Source organism: Oncorhynchus masou, chromosome 9, assembly GCF_036934945.1.
Source record: "Oncorhynchus masou masou isolate Uvic2021 chromosome 9, UVic_Omas_1.1, whole genome shotgun sequence".
Lineage (NCBI taxonomy): Eukaryota > Metazoa > Chordata > Actinopteri > Salmoniformes > Salmonidae > Oncorhynchus > Oncorhynchus masou.
Window position 1 is genome coordinate 87,949,431 of NC_088220.1, and position 27,667 is coordinate 87,977,097.

Here is a 27,667-nt window from a genome sequence, read left to right on the forward strand (position 1 = left end):
TGGAGTGGTAGATGTGCAGAGGATGAATGTGCAAGTAGAGATACTGGGGTGCAAAGGAGCAAAACAATTAATAAAAATAACAGTATGGGGATGAGGTAGTTGGATGGGCTATTTATAGATGGGCTATGTACAGTTAGAGTGATCTGCTCTGACTGTTGCTGCTTAAAGCTAGAGAGGGAGATATGAGTCTCCAGCTTCAGTGATTTTTGCAATTCGTTCCAGTCATTGGCAGCAGAGAACTGGACGGAAAGATGGCCAAAGGAGGTGTTGGCTTTGAGGGTGACCAGCGAGGCGGGCAGGAGCTGGAAGCGATCGGTTGAAGAGCAGGCATTTAGTTTTACTTGCATTTAAGAGCAGTTGTAGGCCACAGAAAGACAGTTGTATGGCATTGAAGCTCGTCTGGAGATTTGTTAACACAGTGTCCAAAGAATGGCCAGAAGTATACAGAATGGTGTCGTCTGCGTAGAGGTGGATCAGAGAATCACCAGCAGTAAGAGCGACATTATTGTTGTATACAGAGAAGAGAGTCGGTCCAAGAATTGAACCCTGTGGCACTCCCATAGAGACTGCCAGAGGCCCGGACAACAGGCCCTCCGATTTGACACACTGAACTCTATCAGAGAAGTAGTTACTGAACTAGGAGAGGCAATCATTAGAGAAACCAAGGCTGTTGAGCCTGCCGATAAGAATGTGGTGATTGACAGAGTCGAAAGCCTTGGCCAGGTCGATGAATACGGCTGCACAGTATTGTCTCTTATCGATGGAGGTTATGATATCGTTTAGGACCTTGAGCGTGGCTGAGGTGCACTCATGACCAGCTCGGAAACCAGATTGCATTGCGGAGAAGGTACGGTGGGATTCGAAATAGTCGGTATCCGGTTCCGGGTTGGAGCGAGCGGTCGCATCTACACCTCGGTCCGCAGGTAGTATAACTTTTCATTACATTTTCATTACATTTCATTATAGTACAACGGTTTGATTTGTCTAATCTTAGCAATTTCTTCTTAGCTAGCTACATAGCCGTCTTTGTATCAAAGATAATTGCGTAATTATCGTATTTCGTCGTCCTAACGTAGTCTACACTGCTATCTGCCCAGCAGCTAGCAGCTAGCTAAGCAGCTAGCTAACGTCCACCGTCCACCAGCACTGTAGAAACTATTACACTCAACTGAACGACTCGATTAGTGTAGTGTTAGCTAGCTACATAGTTGTCTTTGCTGTCTTCGTATCCAAGATAATTGTGTAGTTTAGAGTGTGTAGACTTAGAGTGATTATCTTAATTTACCGAGGTTAGCTAGCCAGCTATTTGTCGTCCTTAACGTAGGAGATACTGCTAGCTAGCTAGCCAACAGCTAGCCAACGTCTACCGAATTGAACTTCAACAACCCGGTCAACATTCCGCTTCCCTCCACAGGTAGTATCACATTTTCATTTCACTTCATTACAGTCCAACGGTTTGATTTGTTTGATCGTAGCTAGCTAGCTACATAGCCGTCTTTGTATCTAAGACAATTGTGTAGTCTAGAGCGATTTTCTAGGTTAGCTAGCCAGCTATTGTCGTTCTTTTAACGTAACGTAACGTAACGTAATCAACACTGCTAGCTAGCCAGCTAGCCCCCGAATAGCAGCACTGTAGAAACTATTACACTCGACGGAACGACTTGATTAGTGTAGTGTCAACAACGCAGCCACTGCCAGCTAGCCTACTCCAGCAGTACTGTATCATTTCAATCATTTTAGTCAATAAGATTCTTGCTACGTAAGCTTAACTTTCTGAACATTCAAGACGTGAAGTCCACTTGTCATTCCAATCTCCTTTGCATTAGCGTAGCCTCTTCTGTAGCCTGTCAACTATGTGTCTATCTATCCCTGTTCTCTCCTCTCTGCACAGACCATACAAACGCTCCACACCGCGTGGCCGCGGCCACCCTAATCTGGTGGTCCCAGCGCGCACGACCCACGTGGAGTTCCAGGTCTCCGGTAGCCTCTGGAACTGCCGATCTGCGGCCAACAAGGCAGAGTTCATCTCAGCCTATGCCTCCCTCCAGTCACTCGACTTCTTGGCACTGACGGAAACATGGATCACCACAGATAACACTGCTACTCCTACTGCTCTCTCTTCGTCCGCCCACGTGTTCTCGCACACCCCGAGAGCTTCTGGTCAGCGGGGTGGTGGCACCGGGATCCTCATCTCTCCCAAGTGGTCATTCTCTCTTTCTCCCCTTACCCATCTGTCTATCGCCTCCTTTGAATTCCATGCTGTCACAGTTACCAGCCCTTTCAAGCTTAACATCCTTATCATTTATCGCCCTCCAGGTTCCCTCGGAGAGTTCATCAATGAGCTTGATGCCTTGATAAGCTCCTTTCCTGAGGACGGCTCACCTCTCACAGTCCTGGGCGACTTTAACCTCCCCACGTCTACCTTTGACTCATTCCCACGTCTACCTTTGACTCATTCCTCTCTGCCTCCTTCTTTCCACTCCTCTCCTCTTTTGACCTCACCCTCTCACCTTCCCCCCCTACTCACAAGGCAGGCAATACGCTCGACCTCATCTTTACTAGATGCTGTTCTTCCACTAACCTCATTGCAACTCCCCTCCAAGTCTCCGACCACTACCTTGTATCCTTTTCCCTCTCGCTCTCATCCAACACTTCCCACACTGCCCCTACTCGGATGGTATCGCGCCGTCCCAACCTTCGCTCTCTCTCCCCCGCTACTCTCTCCTCTTCCATTCTATCATCTCTTCCCTCTGCTCATACCTTCTCCAACCTATCTCCTGATTCTGCCTCCTCAACCCTCCTCTCTTCCCTTTCTGCATCCTTTGACTCTCTATGTCCCCTATCCTCCAGGCCGGCTCGGTCCTCCCCTCCCGCTCCGTGGCTCGACGACTCATTGCGAGCTCACAGAACAGAGCTCCGGGCAGCCGAGCGGAAATGGAGGAAAACTCGCCTCCCTGCGGACCTGGCATCCTTTCACTCCCTCCTCTCTACATTTTCCTCCTCTGTCTCTGCTGCTAAAGCCACTTTCTTCCACTCTAAATTCCAAGCATCTGCCTCTAACCCTAGGAAGCTCTTTGCCACCTTCTCCTCCCTCCTGAATCCTCCTGCCCGCTTGACCCTATCCCCTCCTCTCTTCTCCAGACCATTTCCGGAGACCTTCTCCCTTACCTCACCTCGCTCATCAACTCATCCCTGACCGCTGGCTACGTCCCTTCCGTCTTCAAGAGAGCGAGAGTTGCACCCCTTCTGAAAAAACCTACACTCGATCCCTCCGATGTCAACAACTACAGACCAGTATCCCTTCTTTCTTTTCTCTCCAAAACTCTTGAACGTGCCGTCCTTGGCCAGCTCTCCCGCTATCTCTCTCAGAATGACCTTCTTGATCCAAATCAGTCAGGTTTCAAGACTAGTCATTCAACTGAGACTGCTCTTCTCTGTATCACGGAGGCGCTCCGCACTGCTAAAGCTAACTCTCTCTCCTCTGCTCTCATCCTTCTAGACCTATCGGCTGCCTTCGATACTGTGAACCATCAGATCCTCCTCTCCACCCTCTCCGAGTTGGGCATCTCCGGCGCGGCCCACGCTTGGATTGCGTCCTACCTGACAGGTCGCTCCTACCAGGTGGCGTGGCGAGAATCTGTCTCCTCGCCACGCGCTCTCACCACTGGTGTCCCCAGGGCTCTGTTCTAGGCCCTCTCCTATTCTCGCTATACACCAAGTCACTTGGCTCTGTCATAACCTCACATGGTCTCTCCTATCATTGCTATGCAGACGACACACAATTAATCTTCTCCTTTCCCCTTCTGATGACCAGGTGGCAAATCGCATCTCTGCATGTCTGGCAGACATATCAGTGTGGATGACGGATCACCACCTCAAGCTGAACCTCGGCAAGACGGAGCTGCTCTTCCTCCCGGGGAAGGACTGCCCGTTCCATGATCTCGCCATCACGGGTTGACAACTCCATTGTGTCCTCCTCCCAGAGCGCTAAGAACCTTGGCGTGATCCTGGACAACACCCTGTCGTTCTCAACTAACATCATGGCGGTGGCCCGTTCCTGTAGGTTCATGCTCTACAACATCCGCAGAGTACGACCCTGCCTCACACAGGAAGCGGCGCAGGTCCTAATCCAGGCACTTGTCATCTCCCGTCTGGATTACTGCAACTCGCTGTTGGCTGGGCTCCCTGCCTGTGCCATTAAACCCCTACAACTCATCCAGAACGCCGCAGCCCGTCTGGTGTTCAACCTTCCCAAGTTCTCTCACGTCACCCCGCTCCTCCGCTCTCTCCACTGGCTTCCAGTTGAAGCTCGCATCCGCTACAAGACCATGGTGCTTGCCTACGGAGCTGTGAGGGGAACGGCACCGCAGTACCTCCAGGCTCTGATCAGGCCCTACACCCAAACAAGGGCACTGCGTTCATCCACCTCTGGCCTGCTCGCCTCCCTACCACTGAGGAAGTACAGTTCCCGCTCAGCCCAGTCAAAACTGTTCGCTGCTCTGGCCACCCAATGGTGGAACAAACTCCCTCACGACGCCAGGACAGCGGAGTCAATCACCACCTTCGGGAGACACCTGAAACCCCACCTCTTCAAGGAATACCTAGGATAGGATAAGTAATCCTTCTCACCCCCCCTTAAATGATTTAGATGCACTATTGTAAAGTGGCTGTTCCACTGGATGTCAGAAGGTGAATTCACCAATTTGTAAGTCGCTCTGGATAAGAGCGTCTGCTAAATGACTTAAATGTAAATGTAATCTTTTTGTTAACTTGGCTTTCGAAGACCGTAGAAAGGCAGGATAGGGTGGATATAGGTTTCTAGCAGTTTGGATCAAGAGTGTCTCCCCTTTGAAGAGGGGGATGACCGTGGCAGCTTCCCAATCTTTGGGGATCTCAGACAATACCAAAGAGAGGTTGAACAGGCTAGTAATAGGGGTTGCAACAATATCGGCAGATAATTTTAGAAAGAGAGGGTCCAGATTGTCTAGTCCTGTGATTTGTAGGGGTCCAGATTTTTCAGTAAACTCTTTCAGAACATCAGCTATCTGGATTTGGGTGAAGGAGAAATGGGTGAGGCTTGCTCAAGTTTCTGTGGGGGGTGCAGGGCTGTTGACCGGGGTAGGGGTAGCCAGGAGGAAAGCATGGCCAGCCGTAGAAAAACGCTTCTTAAAATGCTCAATTATCGTGGATTTATCAGTGGTGACAGTGTTTCCTATCCTCAGTGCAGTGGGCAGCTGGGAGGAGGTGCTCTTATTCACCATGGACTTTAGTGTCCCAGAAGGAGGTGCTCTTATTCTCCATGGACTTTAGTGTCCCAGAATTTTGGGGAGTTTGTGCTGCAGGATGCAAATTCCTGTTAGGAAAGCAAAGGCCAGCTTTTTCTAACTCCCTGTGTATAATAGTTCCTAACTTCCCTGAAAATGTGCGTGGGGGCTATTTGATACTAATGCAGAACACCACAGGATGTTTTGTGTTGGTCAAGGGCTGTCAGGTCTGGAGTAAACCACGGGCTTTATCTGTTCCTGGTTCAAATTTTAAGATTGTGAGGAAAGCACTTTTAAAGAATAACCAGGAATCTTCTACTGACAGAATGAGGTCAATATCCTCCCAGGCCAGGTTGATTAGAAAGGCCTGCTCGGTGAAGTGTTTTAAGGAGTGTTTGACAGTGATGAGGGGTGGTCGTTTGACTGCTGACCCATTACAGACGCAAGCAATGAGGCAGTGATCGCTGAGATCCTGGTTGAAGACAGCAGAGGTGTATTTAGAGGGCAAGTTGGTTAGGATGGTATCTATGAGGGTGCCCGTGTTTACGGATTTGGGGTTATACCTGGTGGGTTCATTGATAATTTGTGAGAGATTGAGGGCATCTAACTTAGATTGTAGGACGGCCGGGATGTTAAGCATGTCCCAGTTTAGGTCACCTAGCAGCACAAGCTCTGAAGATAGATGGGGGGCAATCAATTCACACACGGTGTCCAGAGCACAGCTGGGGGCAGAGGGTGGTCTACAGCAAGTAGCAACAGGAAGAGACTTGTTTCTGGAAAAGTTCATTTTTAATAGTTGAAGCTCAAATTGTTTGGGCACAGACCTGAATAGTAAGACAGAACTCTGCAGGCTAACTCCGCCCCCTTTGGCAGTTCTATATTGTCAGAAAATGTTATAGTTAGGGATGGAAATGGGTTTTTGGTGGACTTCCTAAGCCAGGATTCAGACACGGCTAGAACATCAGTGTTGGCAGAGTGTGCTAAAGCAGTGAATAAAACAAACTTAGGGAGGAGGCTTCTAATGTTAACATGCATGAAACCAAGGCTTTTACGGTTACAGAAGTCAACAAATGCGTCACAGGGCCACCGTGCACGTCACAGGGCTACAGTGTGTGTAACAGGGCCACTGTGTGTGTAACAGGGCCACTGTGTGTGTGTGTGTGTGTGTGTGTGTGTGTGTGTAACAGGGCCACTGTGTGTGTGTGTGTAACAGGGCCACTGTGTGTAACAGGGCCACTGTGTGTAACAGGGCCACTGTGTGTGCAGTGTTATTTGCATAAAACCTTTTTGGGAAAACAAGCACACAGCAGAAGTGGAGGAGGAGAAATGCAGAGAGGGGAGAGTCAGGAGAGGACAGGGAGTTGGTGCGCTCTCTCAGGGAGATTGTGTGTGAGGGACTGTGTGTTGTGTTCTCTATCTCCCTGAGAGAGAGCACACACACAAAGACAGCGAGCTTGTACCTCTGCTGTGCATTGCGTCAGCATGTCTTTTCTCTCAAGCTCCCCCTTCTTCTCCTTCAGTGTGGCATAGTGTCTAACCTTCATTACAGCCCTCCACTCAATCTCCTGATTCTCTTGAGAGAAAAGATAACTCACACAGAGCGAGAGACAGAGAGAGAGAGAGAGAGAGAGAGAGACAGAGAGAGAGACAGAGAGAGACAGAGAGAGAGACAGAGAGAGAGACACAGAGAGAGAGACACAGAGAGAGAGACACAGAGACAGAGAGAGACAGAGAGAGAGACAGAGAGAGAGACACAGAGACAGAGAGAGAGAGAGACAGAGAGAGAGACAGAGAGAGAGACAGAGAGAGAGACAGAGAGAGAGACAGAGAGAGAGGGGGTGGAAGGGATGTGAGTGAAGGTGGTTAACTAACGATCCACAGCGTTTCCCCTGGCAGTTAGCGAAGGTAGTGTGCATTGTTGATCAGTACAGCAGAACAGATAGCACACACACTGCTATCCCTGCCTGGGCCACGCCGCTATCCCTGCCTGGGCCACGCCGCTATCCCTGCCTGGGCCACACTGCTTCCCTGCCTGGGCCACACTGCTTCCCTGCCTGGGCCACACTGCTTCCCTGCCTGGGCCCACACTGCACTGATAACATTGTAGCTCCCAGGAAAATAACAGCCAAGTCAAACAAACCCTTTTCGCTAGTCTCAAATCACTACTGTTCAACCAGAGCAGAAACACAGAGCTTGTAGCCGTGACGAGGTTCTCCGGGAGCTGGCCACATGGAGCCGTGACGAGGTTCTCCGGTACCTGGCCACATGGAGCCGTGACGAGGTTCTCCGGTACCTGGCCACATGGAGCCGTGACGAGGTTCTCCGCGACCGGGCCACAGGTAGCCGTAACGAGGTTCTCCGGGACCGAGGAGATGTTTGAAAATGTCTGTTGTCTAACAGGAGCATCCAGTCAACCAGGAGAGGCCAGATGACTAGAACAGTAGAGGATGGGTTCAACCAGGAGAGGCAAGAATGACTAGAACAGTAGAGGATGGGTTCAACCAGGAGAGGCCAGATGACTAGAACAGTAGAGGATGGGTTCAACCAGGAGAGGCCAGATGACTAGAACAGTAGAGGATGGGTTCAACCAGGAGAGGCCAGATGACTAGAACAGTAAAGGATGGGTTCAACCAGGAGAGGCCAGATGACTAGAACAGTAAAGGATGGGTTCAACCAGGAGAGGCCAGATGGCTAGAACAGTAAAGGATGGGTTCAACGAGGAGAGGCCAGATGACTAGAACAGTAGAGGATGGGTTCAACGAGGAGAGGCCAGATGACTAGAACAGTAAAGGATGGGTTCAACGAGGAGAGGCCAGATGACTAGAACAGTAAAGGATGGGTTCAACGAGGAGAGGCCAGATGACTAGAACAGTAGAGGATGGGTTCAACGAGGAGAGGCCAGATGACTAGAACAGTAAAGGATGGGTTCAACCAGGAGAGGCCAGATGACTAGAACAGTAAAGGATGGGTTCAACCAGGAGAGGCCAGATGACTAGAACAGTAAAGGATGGGTTCAACCAGGAGAGGCCAGATGACTAGAACAGTAAAGGATGGGTTCAACCAGGAGAGGCCAGATGACTAGAACAGTAGAGGATGGGTTCAACCAGGAGAGGCCAGATGACTAGAACAGTAAAGGATGGGTTCAACCAGGAGAGGCCAGATGACTAGAACAGTAAAGGATGGGTTCAACCAGGAGAGGCCAGATGGCTAGAACAGTAAAGGATGGGTTCAACCAGGAGAGGCCAGATGGCTAGAACAGTAAAGGATGGGTTCAACCAGGAGAGGCCAGATGGCTAGAACAGTAAAGGATGGGTTCAACCAGGAGAGGCCAGATGACTAGAACAGTAAAGGATGGGTTCAACCAGGAGAGGCCAGATGACTAGAACAGTAAAGGATGGGTTCAACCAGGAGAGGCCAGATGACTAGAACAGTAAAGGATGGGTTCAACCAGGAGAGGCCAGATGACTAGAACAGTAAAGGATGGGTTCAACCAGGAGAGGCCAGATGACTAGAACAGTAAAGGATGGGTTCAACCAGGAGAGGCCAGATGACTAGAACAGTAAAGGATGGGTTCAACCAGGAGAGGCCAGATGACTAGAACAGTAAAGGATGGGTTCAACCAGGAGAGGCCAGATGACTAGAACAGTAAAGGATGGGTTCAACCAGGAGAGGCCAGATGACTAGAACAGTAAAGGATGGGTTCAACCAGGAAAGGCCAGATGGCAAGATCAGTAAAGGATGGGTTCAACGAGGAGAGGCCAGATGACTAGAACAGTAGAGGATGGGTTCAACCAGGAGAGGCCAGATGACTAGAACAGTAGAGGATGGGTTCAATGAAAAGGGATAACAGCCCTGATCCAGTCATGATGTGTTTCTCCGACATTAGCTGGTGCAGTGAAGCCTGTAAATACAGGGAGGGAAAGCAATAACCAACGCCCTGCGGAGCACAGCACACACTTTAAACAGATCTCGGATTCCTCGTCTCTGCATATATTCTCAGGTCTGTTTTGGTGCAGCAGCAGCACTCAGAGATAGATCAATCAGAGAGCCGGACTGACTTAATGGAGCCGGAGAAGAGCGGAGCGGTATGGAGCAGAGCTGTATGGAGCAGAGCAGAAAAGTACGGAGCAGAGCGGCGAGGACCAGAGCGGTACGGAGCAGAGCTGTATGGAGCAGAGCAGAAAGGTACAGAGCAGAGCGGCGAGGACCAGAGCTGTACGGAACAGAGCAGAAAGGTACAAAGCGGGGCGGAGCAGAGCTGTACGGAGTAGAGCAGAGAGGAGCAGAGCAGAGCGGTACGGAGCAGAGCAGAGAGGAGCAGAGCGGTACGGAGCAGAGCAGAGAGGAGCAGAGCGGTACGGAGCAGAGCAGAGCGGTACGGGGCAGAGCAGAGCGGTACGGAGCAGAGCAGAGCGGTACGGGGCAGAGCAGAGCGGTACGGGGCAGAGCAGAGCGGTACGGGGCAGAGCAGAGCGGTACGGGGCAGAGCAGAGCGGTACGGGGCAGAGCAGAGCGGTACGGGGCAGAGCAGAGCGGTACGGGGCAGAGCAGAGCGGTACGGGGCAGAGCAGAGCGGTACGGGGCAGAGCAGAGAGGAGCAGAGCAGAGAGGAGCAGAGCGGTACGGAGCAGAGTGGTACGGAGCAGAGCAGAGAGGAGCAGAGCGATACGGGGCAGAGCAGAGAGGAGCAGAGCGATACGGAGCAGAGCAGTACGGGGCAGAGCAGAGAGGAGCAGAGCAGAGAGGAGCAGAGCGGTACGGAGCAGAGCGGTACGGAGCAGAACCTAGAGGAGCAGAGCGGTACGGGGCAGAGCAGAGAGGAGCAGAGCGATACGGGGCAGAGCGGTACGGGGCAGAGCGGTACGGGGCAGAGCGGTACGGGGCAGAGCGGTACGAGGCAGAGCGGTACGAGGCAGAGCGGTACGGGGCAGAGCGGTACGGAGCAGAGAGGAGCAGAGCGGTACGGAGCAGAGAGGAGCAGAGCGGTACGGAGCAGAGAGGAGCAGAGCGGTACAGGGCAGAGAGGAGCAGAGCGGTACAGGGCAGAGAGGAGCAGAGCGGTACGGGGCAGAGAGGAGCAGAGCGGTACGGGGCAGAGAGGAGCAGAGCGGTACGGGGCAGAGAGGAGCAGAGCGGTACGGAGCAGAGAGGAGCAGAGCGGTATGGGGCAGAGATGAGCAGAGCGGTACGGAGCAGACTGTGTTAGAGAGAGAGACAGGCGAGGTGGGATGGGGGGTGACAGGCGAGGTGGGACGGGGGAGAGAGAGAGAGAGAGAGACACAGAGACAGAGACAGAGACAGAGAGAGAGAGAGAGAGAGAGAGAGAGAGAGAGAGAGAGAGAGAGAGAGAGAGGGTTAACGACGGGGATTTATTCAGTAAGAGGGGAAGGATAGTAAGATAATTTTTACCTAATTTTGCGACACCATTCTTACAATGTGTATTACCGGTTCCAGAAACAAACAGACGCCACCTCTGAACACCAGGATGAGGCAGATATACAGGGGACATGACCTCAGTGTAACTATACCCTGCAGGGAGGGAGAAAGGGAGCACTTTGGGTTGTGCATTCCTGAGCACCTCAAACCAACAAAGGAATTCCCACACCAACCAATCCTGCTCCTGTTAAATTAGGACCGACCAATCCTGCTCCTGTTAAATTAGGACCGACCAATCCTGCTCCTGTTAAATTAGGACCGACCAATCCTGCTCCTGTTAAATTAGGACCGACCAATCCTGCTCCTGTTAAATTAGGACCAACCAATCCTGCTCCTGTTAAATTAGGACCAACCAATCCTGCTCCTGTTAAATTAGGACCAACCAATCCTGCTCCTGTTAAATTAGGACCAACCAATCCTGCTCCTGTTAAATTAGGACCAACCAATCCTGCTCCTGTTAAATTAGGACCAACCAATCCTGCTCCTGTTAAATTAGGACCAACCAATCCTGCTCCTGTTAAATTAGGACCAACCAATCCTGCTCCTGTTAAATTAGGACCAACCAATCCTGCTCCTGTTAAATTAGGACCAACCAATCCTGCTCCTGTTAAATTAGGACCAACCAATCCTGCTCCTGTTAAATTAGGACCAACCAATCCTGCTCCTGTTAAATTAGGACCAACCAATCCTGCTCCTGTTAAATTAGGACCAACCAATCCTGCTCCTGTTAAATTAGGACCAACCAATCCTGCTCCTGTTAAATTAGGACCAACCAATCCTGCTCCTGTTAAATTAGGACCAACCAATCCTGCTCCTGTTAAATTAGGACCAACCAATCCTGCTCCTGTTAAATTAGGACCAACCAATCCTGCTCCTGTTAAATTAGGACCAACCAATCCTGCTCCTGTTAAATTAGGACCAACCAATCCTGCTCCTGTTAAATTAGGACCAACCAATCCTGCTCCTGTTAAATTAGGACCAACCAATCCTGCTCCTGTTAAATTAGGACCAACCAATCCTGCTCCTGTTAAATTAGGACCAACCAATCCTGCTCCTGTTAAATTAGGACCAACCAATCCTGCTCCTGTTAAATTAGGACCAACCAATCCTGCTCCTGTTAAATTAGGACCAACCAATCCTGCTCCTGTTAAATTAGGACCAACCAATCCTGCTCCTGTTAAATTAGGACCAACCAATCCTGCTCCTGTTAAATTAGGACCAACCAATCCTGCTCCTGTTAAATTAGGACCAACCAATCCTGCTCCTGTTAAATTAGGACCAACCAATCCTGCTCCTGTTAAATTAGGACCAACCAATCCTGCTCCTGTTAAATGAGGACCAACCAATCCTGCTCCTGTTAAATTAGGACCAACCAATCCTGCTATAGTTAGTCTCATTTCACAGCCACTGAGCCTCCAGACTGTTAAAGCACAGAACATTACAGTGGGCCTGACGGGGCAACAGAACATTACAGTGGGCCTGACGGGGCAACAGAACATTACAGTGGGCCTGACGGGGCAACAGAACATTACAGTGGGCCTGACGGGGCAACAGAACATTACAGTGGGCCTGACGGGGCAACAGAACATTACAGTGGGCCTGACGGGCAACAGAACATTACAGTGGGCCTGACGGGGCAACAGAACATTACAGTGGGCCTGACGGGGCAACAGAACATTACAGTGGGCCTGACGGGGCAACAGAACATTACAGTGGGCCTGACGGGGCAACAGAACATTACAGTGGGCCTGACGGGGCAACAGAACATTACAGTGGGCCTGACGGGGCAACAGAACATTACAGTGGGCCTGACGGGGAAACAGAACATTACAGTGGGCCTGACGGGGAAACAGAACATTACAGTGGGCCTGACGGGGCAACAGAACATTACAGTGGGCCTGACGGGGCAACAGAACATTACAGTGGGCCTGACGGGGAAACAGAACATTACAGTGGGCCTGACGGGGAAACAGAACATTACAGTGGGCCTGACGGGGAAACAGAACATTACAGTGGGCCTGACGGGGAAACAGAACATTACAGTGGGCCTGACGGGGAAACAGAACATTACAGTGGGCCTGACGGGGCAACATTACAGTGGGCCTGACGGGGCAACAGAACATTACAGTGGGCCTGACGGGGCAACATTACAGTGGGCCTGACAGGGCAACAGAACATTACAGTGGGCCTGACGGGGCAACAGAACATTACAGTGGGCCTGACGGGGCAACAGAACATTACAGTGGGCCTGACGGGGCAACAGAACATTACAGTGGGCCTGACAGGGCAACAGAACATTACAGTGGGCTTTACAGGGCAACAGAACATTACAGTGGGCCTGACGGGCAACATTACAGTGGGCCTGACAGGGCAACAGAACATTACAGTGGGCCTGACGGGGCAACAGAACATTACAGTGGGCCTGACGGGGCAACAGAACATTACAGTGGGCCTGACGGGGAAACAGAACATTACAGTGGGCCTGACGGGCAACAGAACATTACAGTGGGCCTGACGGGGCAACAGAACATTACAGTGGGCCTGACGGGGCAACAGAACATTACAGTGCGCCTGACAGGGCAACAGAACATTACAGTGGGCTTTACAGGGCAACAGAACATTACAGTGGGCCTGACGGGGCAACATTACAGTGGGCCTGACAGGGCAACAGAACATTACAGTGGGCCTGACGGGGCAACAGAACATTACAGTGGGCCTGACGGGGCAACAGAACATTACAGTGGGCCTGACGGGGAAACAGAACATTACAGTGGGCCTGACGGGGCAACAGAACATTACAGTGGGCCTGACGGGGCAACAGAACATTACAGTGGGCCTGACAGGGCAACAGAACATTACAGTGGGCCTGACAGGGCAACATTACAGTGGGCCTGACAGGGCAACAGAACATTACAGTGGGCCTGACGGGGCAACATTACAGTGGGCCTGACAGGGCAACAGAACATTACAGTGGGCCTGACAGGGCAACAGAACATTACAGTGGGCCTGACGGGGCAACATTACAGTGGGCCTGACAGGGCAACATTACAGTGGGCCTGACAGGGCAACAGAACATTACAGTGGGCCTGACGGGGCAACATTACAGTGGGCCTGACAGGGCAACAGAACATTACAGTGGGCTTGACAGGGCAACAGAACATTACAGTGGGCCTGACGGGGCAACATTACAGTGGGCCTGACAGGGCAACAGAACATTACAGTGGGCCTGACGGGGCAACATTACAGTGGGCCTGACAGGGCAACAGAACATTAAAGTGGGCCTGACGGGGAACATTACAGTGGGCCTGACGGGGCAACATTACAGTGGGCCTGACAGGGCAACAGAACATTACAGTGGGCCTGACGGGGCAACAGAACATTACAGTGGGCCTGACGGGGCAACAGAACATTACAGTGGGCCTGACGGGGCAACAGAACATTACAGTGGGCCTGACGGGGCAACATTACAGTGGGCCTGACGGGGCAACATTACAGTGGGCCTGACGGGGCAACAGAACATTACAGTGGGCCTGACGGGGCAACAGAACATTACAGTGGGCCTGACGGGGCAACAGAACATTACAGTGGGCCTGACGGGGAACATTACAGTGGGCCTGACAGGGCAACAGAACATTACAGTGGGCCTGACGGGGCAACAGAACATTACAGTGGGCCTGACGGGGCAACAGAACATTACAGTGGGCCTGACAGGGCAACAGAACATTAGTGGGCCTGACGGGGCAACAGAACATTACAGTGGGGGAGGGAGCTTCTTGTTGTGCAGCTCAAGGTGGAGACCTAGGCTACATAGAGTTCAGTCAAGAGCGCAGCAACTTCAACTCTCATTCCTCCTCCCTTCACCCCATCTCACTGAGAAGAGACAGACAGACAGGCAGACAGGCAGACAGACAGACAGACAGAGACAGGCAGGCAGGCAGGCAGGCAGGCAGACAGACAGACAGACAGACAGACAGACCTCTGAATGGTTTGGTTAGTTAGAACAGAACCTGTTACCATATTAACATACAGTATCAGTTGGTTCTGTGCTGTGACACACCCTTACATGTCTCTGAGAGCGATGACGCAGTTACTGTTCTGATGCATGTTTGCACTAGCGGGGAGTGTGGAAATATGTGCGTCTGTGAAGAGCAGCCCGACTCCCCAGCACAGTTCTAATCCAATCAGAAACCTCCCCAGCACAGTTCTAATCCAATCAGAAACCTCCCCAGCACAGTTCTAATCCAATCAGAAACCTCCCCAGCACAGTTCTAATCCAATCAGAAACCTCCCCAGCACAGTTCTAATCCAATCAGAAACCTCTCCAGCCTCAATTCTAATCCAATCAGAAACCTCCCCAGCACAGTTCTAATCCAATCAGAAACCTCCCCAGCACAGTTCTAATCCAATCAGAAACCTCCCCAGCCTCAGGACAGATTCTTAGTGACTTAGTGTTCTATTCCAGCAGAATGAAACTCCATCCCAAAAGGCACCCTATTCCCTATATAGTGCACTACTTCTGACCAGGGTCCATAGGGTAGTGCATCATCCCCATTTATCCTGTCTCCCTCTACCGCCATCCATCTTCCCCCTGTCTGTCCATCCACCCTGCATCTGTCTCCATCTCCCTCGGTTTCTCCCTTCATTGCTCTGTCCCTGCATCTGTCTCCATCACCCTCGGTCTCTCCCTCCACTGCTCTGTCCATCCACCCTGCATCTGTCTCCATCACCCTCGGTCTCTCCCTCCATTGCTCTGTCCATCCACCCTGCATCTGTCTCCATCTCCCTCGGTCTCTCCCTCCATTGCTCTGTCCATCCACCCTGCATCTGTCTCCATCTCCCTCGATCTCTCCCTCCACATCTCTGTCCATCCACCCTGCATCTGTCTCCATCTCCCTCGATCTCTCCCTCCACATCTCTGTCCAGCCCCTCACCTCCATATGACACCGACAGTCTCTCCCCCAGACCATCGGGTCGTTTAGCAGGACACAGAGAGACCTCATTAAGCCCTACAATGTACTCTGCTGCCAACTGGGACACACAAACACACCTTGATAAGGAGAAGACCAGAGCTACAAAGACCAGAGCTGTGACGACATGTTCCCGGGGCTGTGACGACATGTTCCCGGGGCTGTGACGACATGTTCCCGGGGCTGTGACGACATGTTCCCGGGGCTGTGACGACATGTTCCCGGGGCTGTGACGACATGTTCCCGGGGCTGTGACGACATGTTCCCGGGGCTGTGACGACATGTTCCCGGGGCTGTGACGATATGTTCCCGGGGCTGTGACGACATGTTCCCGGGGCTGTGACGATATGTTCCCAGGGCTGTGACGACATGTTCCCGGGGCTGTGACGACATGTTCCCGGGGCTGTGACGACATGTTCCCGGGGCTGTGACGATATGTTCCCGGGGCTGTGACGACATGTTCCCGGGGCTGTGACGACATGTTCCCAGGGCTGTGACGACATGTTCCCAGGGCTGTGACGACATGTTCCCAGGGCTGTGAAGATATGTTCCCAGGGCTGTGAAGATATGTTTCCAGGGCAAAGAAAAAATGGAAAGGCTACCCTGTTTTTGTTTACAGTATGAAGACTGAGGCCTGTTTTCCATTACACTGATTGAACAAGCTTCTTCCTCCCTGCTTCTTCCTCCTCCCTCCTCCTTCCTCCCTGCTTCTTCCTCCCTCCTCCCTGCTTCTTCCTCCCTCCTCCCTGCTTCTTCCTCCCTCCTCCCTGCTTCTTCCTCCCTCCTCCTCCCTGCTTCTTCCTCCCTTCTTCCTTCCTCCCTCCTCCCTGCTTGCTTCTTTCTTCCTCCCTCCTCCTTCCTCCCTGCTTCATCCTCCCTGCTTCCTCCTCCCTGGTTCCTCCTCCCTGGTTCCTCCTCCCTGGTTCCTCCTCCCTGCTTCCTCCTCCCTGCTTCCTCCTCCCTGCTTCCTCCTCCCTGCTTCCTCCTCCCTCAATGCTTTAAATCAGAATTTGAAGCCTTTGGTAAACAGAAAATACACTGACAGGCCAAGGTCACACAACTCAAAATGGAAGCAAATGGTAGCTGTCTATTTACCACCACAAACTGATGCTGGCACTAAGACTGTAAGACCGTAAGACCATAAGACTGTATAAGGCCATCAGCAAACAAGAAAATGTTCACCCAGAGGCGGCGCTCCTAGTGGGGACTTAAACACAGGGGAACAAATCAGTTTAACCTAATTTCTACCAGCATGTTACATGTACTGCAAGGAGATGGAGACGGGGGGGGAAAAACACTCAACATTCTTTAGTCCACACAGAGACAAGTACAAAGCTCTCTCTCGCCCTCCATTTGGCAAATCTGACCATAATTCTATCCTCCTGATTCCTGCTTACAAGCAAAAACTAAAACAGGAAGTACCAGTGACTCGCTCAAAAGGGAAGTGGTCAGATGACGCAGATGCTAAACTGCAGGACTGTTTTGCTACCACAGACTGGAACATGTTCCGGGATTCTTCCGATGGCATTGAGGAGTACACCACATCAGTCATTGATTTCATCAAAATGTGCATCGATGATGACGTCCCCACAGCGACCGTACGTACATATCACAACCAGAAGCCATGGATAACAGGCAACAGCTCCACTGAGCTAAAGGATTTCAAGGAGCAGGACTCTGACCCGGACGCTTATTAAAAGAAAACGCTATGCCCTCGAACCATCAAACAGGCAAAGTGTCAATACAGGACTAAGATCGAATTGTACCACACCGGCTCTGATGTTCGTCGGATGTGGCAGGGATTGCAAACTATTACAGACTACAAAGGGAAGTACAGCCATGAGCTGAGCAGTGACACGAGCCTACCGGACAAGCTAAATTATATCTATGCTCGCTTCGAGATATCCCAGACGATTGTGTGATCGCGCTAGCTGTAGCCGATGAGAGTAAGACCTTTAAACAGGTCAACATTCACAAGGCCAGACTGATTACCAGGATGTGCACTCTGAGCATGCGCTGACCAACTGGCAAGTGTCTTCACTATGACATTTTCAACTGGTCCCTGACGGAGTCTGTAATACCAACATGTTTCAAGCAGACCACCATATTCTCTGTGCCCAAGACCAACAAGGTAACCTGCCTAAATGACTACCGACCCGTAGCACTCACATCTGTAGACATGACATGGCTGGTTATGGCTCAACACCACCATCCCAGAACCCAAGGGCCACTCCAATTTGCATACCTCCCCAACAGGTCCACAGATGATGCAATCTCCATGCCCTTTCCTACCTGGACAAAAGCAACACCTACATGAAAATGCTACTCAAATCAAAATCTTTAGGTCACATGCGCCGAATACAACAGGTGTAGTAGACCTTACAGTGAAATGCTGAATACAACAGGTGTAGTAGACCTTACAGTGAAATGCTGAATACAACAGGTGTAGTAGACCTCACAGTGAAATGCTGAATACAACAGGTGTAGGTAGACCTCACAGTGAAATGCTGAATACAACAGGTGTAGGTAGACCTCACAGTGAAATGCTGAATACAACAGGTGTAGGTAGACCTCACAGTGAAATGCTGAATACAACAGGTGTAGGTAGACCTCACAGTGAAATGCTGAATACAACAGGTGTAGTAGACCTCACAGTGAAATGCTGAATACAACAGGTGTAGTAGACCTCACAGTGAAATGCTGAATACAACAGGTGTAGTAGACCTCACAGTGAAATGCTGAATACAACAGGTGTAGTAGACCTTACAGTGAAATGCTGAATACAACAGTGAAATGATGACTCTGTACTGGTACCCCCTGTATATAGCCTCCACATTGACTCTGTACCGGTACCCCCTGTATATAGCCTCCACATTGACTCTGTACCGGTACCCCCTGTATATAACCTCCACATTGACTCTGTACCGTAATACCTTGTATATAGCCTCCACATTGACTATGTACCGGTACCCCCTGTATATAACCTCCACATTGACTCTGTACCGGTACCCCCTGTATATAGCCTCCACATTGACTCTGTACCGGTACCCCCTGTATATAGCCTCCACATTGACTCTGTACCGGTACCCCCTGTATATAGCCTCCACATTGACTCTGTACCGGTACCCCCTGTATATAACCTCCACATTGACTCTGTACCGTAATACCTTGTATATAGCCTCCACATTGACTCTGTACTGGTACCCCCTGTATATAGCCTCCACATTGACTCTGTACCGTAACACCCTGTATATAGCCTCCACATTGACTCTGTACCGTAACACCCTGTATATAGCCTCCACATTGACTCTGTACCGTAACACCCTGTATATAACCACATTACTGTTATTTTAATGTTGCTCTTTAAATTAAATGTTATTCATTTTTCTTCAGTTAAAGTATTTACTAAATTAAACACTCATTTGTGGGGGGGACTCAACCTCGGGGGGCCCCGACTCACCCCCCCGATAGGGCACTACCGTTGACACGCGGCCCCCCGACTCAACCTCGCGGGGGGGCAGGGGGCCCCGACTCTCCATCGCGGGGGCCCGCGACCCCCCCTCCGATAGGGCACTACCGTCGACCCGCGACCCCCCCTCCGATAGGGCACTACCGTCGACCCGCGGCCCCCCCTCCGATAGGGCACTACCGTCGACCCGCGACCCCCTCCAATAGGGCACTACCGTCGACCCGCGGCCCCCCGATAGGGCACTACCGTCGACCCGCGGCCCCCCCCGATAGGGCACTACCGTCGACCCGCGGCCCCCCCGATAGGGCACTACCGTCGACCCGCGGCCCCCCCGATAGGGCACTACCGTCGACCCGCGGCCCCCCCGATAGGGCACTACCGTCGACCCGCGGCCCCCCGATAGGGCACTACCGTTGACCCGCGGCCCCCAGATAGGGCACTACCGTTGACCCGCGGCCCCCCCGATAGAGCACTACCGTTGACCCGCGGCCCCCGTAGGGCACTACCGTTGACCCGCGGCCCCCGTAGGGTGACATCTGGAATGCACAGTGTAACAGCAGAAGTGGAGGAGGCATAGTGCTTCTGTAACTAAACAGGAACAGACTATGGAAGTGAAAGAGGAACAAGGAAAGTACAGAGAAATTACCAGCAGGGTAAAACCAGTCTAAATCATTACCCCCACCAGTCTAAATCATTACGCCCCCAGTCTAAATCATTACCCCCACCAGTCTAAATCATTACCCCCACCAGTCTAAATCATTACCCCCACCAGTCTAAATCATTACGCCCCCAGTCTAAATCATTACCCCCACCAGTCTAAATCATTACCCCCACCAGTCTAAATCATTACGCCCCCAGTCTAAATCATTACCCCCACCAGTCTAAATCATTACGCCCCCAGTCTAAATCATTACCCCCACCAGTCTAAATCATTACGCCCCCAGTCTAAATCATTACGCCCCCAGTCTAAATCATTACCCCCACCAGTCTAAATCATTACGCCCCCAGTCTAAATCATTACCCCCACCAGTCTAAATCATTACGCCCCCAGTCTAAATCATTACGGATGCTGGGGTGGACTAAACAATTGATCTGCACTTTGTGTCTCTTAAAAAAAAAAAAAAAAAAAAAAAAAAAAAGTTATTGTCATGTGAAAGAGTATATGTTTTAATTGAAATTACCAAAATGTCTCCCTTTCACCAGATCCAAATATTTCCGCACGAGTGTATTTTCATAGATTCGGTAGCCTAAGCTACAAAATCTAATGTTCTGTCCATATGAAGTCATGTATTTTAGGCCGTGACCTGAAGGACAGCTACGTGTAATCATGAAAAACATAAAAGAAGCCATGTGTCTGCTTGCTAACAGAAAGTAAAACAAACAGATCCCGATGACGTCACAGTTTCCAAAAAAAGCCCCACAGGGAAGCTTGACGTATGCTTATCACCAATCAACATAAATGATTAGTCCGGCGCGGGGCCCTCTAAAAGATCAGGAGGAAGTTATGACACCAAGGTCTAACTTAACCATACGACAGTCACTATTCCATTAAAAATCAACCCAAGGAACAGAATACTAAATATTGACCAGCCTTTATGTTCAATAAAAATGTAAAAAGATACAAAAATACATTCATTCATAACCATTCAAATGGATAGGCTTATCACCCAGAGTGCAGCAGTATAGATGTTTTGGTTAAATAATTCCCAATAGCAGTCCACTTGCCCGCGCCCCCCATTTCCTCCCAGATAACAGCTTGTAGCCTACACAACAAGTACCAGGAGACACACTGTCGCAAAGCCTTCCCAAGCCTGGCCCTGTGATACCCAAAGCCTCCCCAAGCCTGGCCCTGTGATACCAAAAGCCTCCCCAAGCCTGGCCCTGTGATACCAAAAGCCTCCCCAAGCCTGGCCCTGTGATACCCAAAGCCTTCCCAAGCCTGGCCCTGTGATACCCAAAGCCTTCCCAAGCCTGGCCCTGTGATACCCAAAGCCTTCCCAAGCCCGGCCCTGTGATACCCAAAGCCTCCCCAAGCCCGGCCCTGTGATACCCAAAGCCTCCCCAAGCCCGGCCCTGTGATACCAAAAGCCTTCCCAAGCCCGGCCCTGTGATACCCAAAGCCTTCCCAAGCCCGGCCCTGTGATACCCAAAGCCTACCCAAGCCCGGCCCTGTGATACCCAAAGTCTTCCCAAGCCCGGCCCTGTGATACCCCAAAGCCTTCCCAAGCCCGGCCCTGTGATACCCCAAAGCCTTCCCAAGCCCGGCCCTGTGATACCCCAAAGCCTTCCCAAGCCCGGCCCTGTGATACCCCAAAGCCTTCCCAAGCCTGGCCCTGTGATACCCAAAGCCTTCCCAAGCCTGGCCCTGTGATACCCAAAGCCTTCCCAAGCCTGGCCCTGTGATACCCAAAGCCTTCCCAAGCCTGGCCCTGTGATACCCAAAGCCTTCCCAAGCCTGGCCCTGTGATACCCAAAGCCTTCCCAAGCCAGGCCCTGTGATACCCAAAGCCTTCCCAAGCCTGGCCCTGTGATACCCAAAGTCTTCCCAAGCCTGGCCCTGTGATACCCAAAGTCTTCCCAGTGTAGCACCAGCAGCATGTTGTGCATAGCTGGATCAGTCAGTCGTATAGTGCCTGGCTTGTTGACTTTGCTCTGAGAATTCAATACATCTTTATCTCATCATAACCCAAGCCTGATATAGCACACTGATATAACACACAGACACACCTTTGTCTGTAAGGAACAAAAGCATCACACACACACACACAACTAGGAGCAGAACCAGAAGGTCATCTGGGCTTGTTCTGTCCAATGCAGCACGAGGCCAGACAGGTGAAATGTTTCTCTTCTGATCAGTACATGGTTCTCATTCTGTACAGTCTCTGGCTAACCTAGACCTACTCCAGACAAATAAAGGTAGATTCTATTTCTGTACAGTCTCTGGCTAACCTAGACCTACTCCAGACAAATAAAGGTAGATTCTATTTCTGTACAGTCTCTGGCTAACCTAGACCTACTCCAGACAAATAAAGGTAGATTCTATTTCTGTACAGTCTCTGGCTAACTAGACCTACTCCAGACAAATAAAGGTAGATTCTATTTCTGTACAGTCTCTGGCTAACCTAGACCTACTCCAGACAAATAAAGGTAGATTCTATTTCTGTACAGTCTCTGGCTAACTAGACCTACTCCAGACAAATAAAGGTAGATTCTATTTCTGTACAGTCTCTGGCTAACTAGACCTACTCCAGACAAATAAAGGTAGATTCTATTTCTGTACAGTCTCTGGCTAACCTAGACCTACTCCAGACAAATAAAGGTAGATTCTATTTCTGTACAGTCTCTGGCTAACTAGACCTACTCCAGAAAGATACAAGGTAGGCCAATATAAAAGCATGATTTCTTTCCAGAGTGAATTGGCTTAATGTCATTGTAAAAAAGGATTGTTTTACAGGTAACTGCCAAACTAAGAACGGTACACCAACAAGAGTTTTCATAGGCCGTCGGGCCACCATGATTCTGGAATTTAAATTGGAGGCATGTGACAGTGATTATGGAATTTAAATTGGAGGGATGTGACACCATTCTTCCACTAGAATTTCCATTATTTGGCGTTTTGATGATGATGATGATGATGATGGAGGACGGTGGTGACAAAACGCTGTCTCAGACGCCGAATCCACAATCTCCCACAAGTGTGCAATTGCGTGTAAATCTGGTGACGCCCATGGCATAGGGTTGGCATAGGGTTCGCAACGTTTTCATACTCATCAAACCACTCAGCGACCACTTGTTCCCTGTGGACGTTGTCATCCTAGCCAGCCATGGTAGCCTAAATAATAATAATAAATGGCCTGTCCAGCATTTTATTCATGTTGGGATATTAATTACTTCATTAACTCTGGAACAACACCAGTGTGGAAACATCCGGTTTCAATATACTTTATATCCCTCATTTACTCAAGTGTTTCCTTTATATTTGGCAGTTACCTGTTACAATTATATAGTACCAGACTCTCAAAACCAGTCGGTTCTTGATGCCCTGCTTTTTCTCCTTGTGAGAAACACATGATGGTCGATGAGGTCTGAGATCAAATGAATGATCATTGTGTTGTTATACTGACGGGAAGACTCTAGAAGCACGTTGCGTCCAGGCCAGTCCCACTCTGACCCTGGCTTAGCCGGTAGATAGGCAGATAGGACTGCTTACAGCTGCACTCGGGTCAGACGGGCTTTCCTGTGTATTTTAAGACACCGTGGAGCCAGCGAGAGAGCTGTGGCCCGGGGAAACGTACCTCAATCCAGTAATGATAAATCGGTTGCACTCCAAACTGTCCCATTTCCCCAACTGTTGCACTGAGAAGATTACCTTAAACTAGCAGTCGTGCAAACTGCCGTTTTCGTCCTCATTCTAGCTAGCAGAAGCAACACACTACCACAGCAGCCATTATGGAGTACAACTCAAGACTCGTCCCCGGATTGAGGTACATTCTCTGAGCCATTGCTCTCTCGCTGGCTCCTTCGTGTCTTAAAGCCAATTCATGGGCATTCCTGGCATCTGCGTTGGCCGTACAATGTTTACTGCGATGCGGCCTCAGGGCATTCATACTGCTTGCGCTTGGTGGAGCAAAGCTGTTGTCAAGAAAGAGAGTTTGTGTTTATTACAGGATGTACCACCCTCACCTACCGTCAACCAATCACGTCAACGCAGAGCTATAAGGAACACTCTTTGTTAAAGGAAAGTGGGAGGCGCACGGCAATAACGTAAGGAGATTGATTTGGCCTCCGTTAAGCCCCCAGAATTGCGTCACGCCCTCAGTATGGAGCCTCCGGATCACATAGATCAAACCGTGGCTGTGAAGACGCCTTTCCTTTCATCTCCGAACCACATTCTAAAGGGATCCGCATGGTCAACCCGACATCTGCAGTGAACGTACAGTATTTAACGGCGATGCGGCTTCCGTAGAGGTCAGAGAGTTCATACTTCTTTTGCGTCGGGCAGCGGTTACACGCAATTGGTCCGCACCGTACCACGCATAGTGATAACGGGCTCGTCTCTAAGTACCACGCATAGTGATAACGGGCTCGTCTCTAAGTACCACGCATAGTGATAACGGGCTCGTCTCTAAAGCCATCCAGCTCATTACAAGCAACTGGCTGAATGAAAAAAAAAAAAAACCTTTTCTGAGATGTTGGCGTCCGTTTCCTGGTGTTTGACGTCGGGGCTCAGCCAAGATAGCACGAAGTAAACAATTAGTTTACAGCTCCATCCTAAAACCTCCCCATTTCCACCCCAGCAGAATTAGCATTTAGGCTGTTTATATGTTGAGGTTAAAATCAGAGGATAATGCTGCATGAATGTCAACTCTAATAAAATGTTCAGGTCACAGTCATCAAATCAACTGCATTACTGTTAACAAAACTACTTGGACTACCACCAATGACTTCTGTATGCTAACTATGCTAACAGTGTGTATACAAAGAGTTAGCATTTAGCATTTACTTTTTCTAAACCTGAAAATGGGGACAACTTCTAAAATGCTATGCAGAGAAAACAGCCAAATATATAAATATATCCACTTCGGATTTTAGTAACCACATTGTGGGCCTGTTACAAAACAATCATGACAGATGTATTTATTTTTTTAATCCAGTTTGTCAGATCAGATTTGTTGAATCCAATCTGGCGTCCTTCTTCTATCCTCAGCGGTTTACCTTCCTTTGACCACATCCATCCCCAATACCTCACAGATCACAATCCAACAGTTCAAACTCATTGAAATCCCTTCACAAGGTATCATAAAGATGTTCACAAAAAAAAAACTTGTTCTGATAGCCTTATCAAAACACAGATCAAGCATAAATTTCCTTTAAAAAAGGCGCTGCATGGTCAATCCATTAATTGCAGTGGCCATACTGCGTTACGGCCTCTGCAGAAGGAAGACTTCATCCTTCCCATCGTGGAGCAGGAGCAGAGCTGTTGTCAAAGGAAGTTGTCAAGGAAGTGAGTTTGTGTTTATACAGGATCACCCACTGCCACCTACCAATCATGTCAATGCGGAGCTCTACAGAGCAGTAGCAATGCGTGGGTAAAAATCACCATGGAAACCAACCGATATAATTAAAAGCAGTAGTACAACCAGTCTTGTGATACTTGTTTACTCTGTAACCCGTTAGTTGATACGCCTCGACACCGTGAGAAAAAAAGACAGAGATAATAAGAAGACACAGTGGGAGAATCAAGTCAACCTTCGTTTCATCACAAAACCAGAGAGCAACATCTGTCCGGTGGAGTCCACAAAGCATTTGGCATGAAACAAAACAGTTATATGACCTACAGGGTGGTTTCGCAAGTTAATGTTTCCCACATTTTCTGACTACTAATGATTTATAACCACGGAGAAAACAGGAGCTCCTTGTTACAGCACCACTTCAACATCTAAATCACCTCGGCTTAGTCTAATACAGGACAACTTAGATGCCAAAAACCTTTAGTCCAATCAACGTTAAATATGACATGGCTGGTTGTGTGTCTGTGTAGAAAGAAACATGTTGACTCACCCTACTTGTAGAGAAATGCCATCCTCCTCTTTCATGTTGCCTAAACATGTTGTACACAGTTCGTTTGTTGTTGTCCTAGGCTACCTGGCTAAAATTTTCGCTCGCTAGCCTAACTTCCAGGCCAGCTAGTTAACGTTAGCTAGTTAACGTTAGCATACTACATCTAGCTACATATTGAATTTCAATTATCTCAGGCCAGGGACACAATGAAAACATTTATGGTTGAATCAGAATAGCCCTAATAAAATCATTGGCTTTGTACAGAGAATTAAGTAAGTGCAAATACCTATCTCCATCCATGGCTAACTTAGGAAAAGGGACGATTTTATCTAGCTTGCCTCCGGAGGGCAACAACACAATGAGATGCAACAAAAGTTATTTTCTGTCAATAGTGACATTTGGCTTGTGATTTGATTGGTCTGAAGCCAAATTCCAACTGGCTTCCCTTGATACTTTTTTTTGGTGTGCCAGGACTATTCACAACTATTTATTTTTTAATAATGGGAGGCTATATGCTCGCTGGCCTCCCTTGCATTCGAGACACATTAAGCCTCTTGGGATTTGAAGCACATTTATGAAAACACAGAGAAAATATTAAATTATTTTGTGTATTTTTTTTTCCTTGGTCAATTTTTTGGGGGAGCCTGGCTACCATTGGCATCCATGAATACACGCCACTGATATTGAGCCCTCCACATTGTTACAACATTTGGGAGGCGCACAGCTATGCGGTATGTAGCTTGATTTGGCCTCTGTAAGCCTCCGCAATTGCGTCACACCCTCTGTACGGAGCCTCCAGCAAGCATTGCCAGAGTAAGCATGAATTGGCTTTAACAGTGCTAGCGCACATTACCACAATTAACACAGTAGGCGATACACAAGCGATTTTAAAACGACACACTGGCGATACAAGGACGATTGATTCAGTATATTGTAAGAAGCTTCCGATAAATAAAAAACGTTTTTTTTTAAAAACACAGTCCATGTCGAAAAGCCACAGTGCGAATTATTGACAAGACAAATGACAAGAAAATCGGTTCATGTATCAACCTAATAATACAATGTATCAGCCCAATAATACAAAATGGTAGGAGAATGTAGCAGAAACGCAGAATGTTACAAAGCCATAAGAGGCTGGAGTCTGTAGTTGAACATATAGGCAGTGTATGGGTTACAGGGGAGTACGCAGTAATCCCGTGAGCTTCCCCCTCCGTGATTCCAAGTTAAACAAGAAAGACAACAGGAATACAATGCGTGTCCGATTCCGGACTACATTCCTACCTCAATATAGCCGGCCAACCCTGGAACTACGATGCCCAAAATAAGGACCGATATTGCGGAGACTCGAACCATCTTCTTAACTGATCTGCGCCGAGATCAGTCAAATTGTCCTCTTAAAGTCGACAGGATCAATTCCACGATTAACAAGGAGACGAAAAAATGTCCCGGAATGATATAGAAATCTCTTCTGATGAGCGAAACTAGTCCTGCGCCGCTTGTTTGCCCGGAGATCGTCAGCGAAATGTAGCACACTAATGAGTGGGATAGGGAGGGAGGGAGTGTTCGTCCTGCCTCTTCTCTCTTTCTCCAGATTCCCCCCCCCCCTCCGGTCGAACGTTATAGAACACAGTGCGCCGCCAGGCGTCTGGCGAGAGTCCTACCGGATGTGAAGTCATTAGATTAGGCTTTATGTACATATGATACGGCTGTTGATATGGGCCTAAAGGATTTTGTATTGTTACATACAATGGCGATTTTAGCATGTACATTTTGGTGTGTGGTGGGGGGCAGAGCCTCAACACAACACCAAACAATACATGAATTGCAGTATAACGGTGACAAACGGTGCACACACACGGTTAGGGCCGACATAAAGCTGATCCAACAGCAGAGCTTTCTTTTCAACACCATGGAGTGAATCGTTAACACTGTTAACACCACTTCACCTTGGCTATCAGCAGAGCCTTGTC

General features: G+C 49.6%; 1 protein-coding gene across 12 annotated transcripts in view; it reads right to left on the reverse strand.

The window, feature by feature from the left end:
* aplp2 (amyloid beta (A4) precursor-like protein 2) overlaps positions 1 to 27,261 on the reverse strand; it is a 174,177-nt gene extending 146,916 nt beyond the window's left edge. For 5 of the 12 annotated variants that reach the window (XM_064975364.1, XM_064975376.1, XM_064975367.1 and 2 more), the window contains exon 1: positions 26,979 to 27,259. In XM_064975364.1, the coding sequence (XP_064831436.1) occupies positions 26,979 to 27,050 (72 nt within the window). In that variant the 5' untranslated portion in view covers positions 27,051 to 27,259. Of the gene's footprint in view, positions 1 to 26,978 lie in introns of all 12 variants that reach the window. The other 7 variants (XM_064975374.1, XM_064975372.1, XM_064975370.1 and 4 more) reach the window with 3 other exon arrangements.
* Between the last annotated feature and the right edge of the window lie 406 nt (positions 27,262 to 27,667).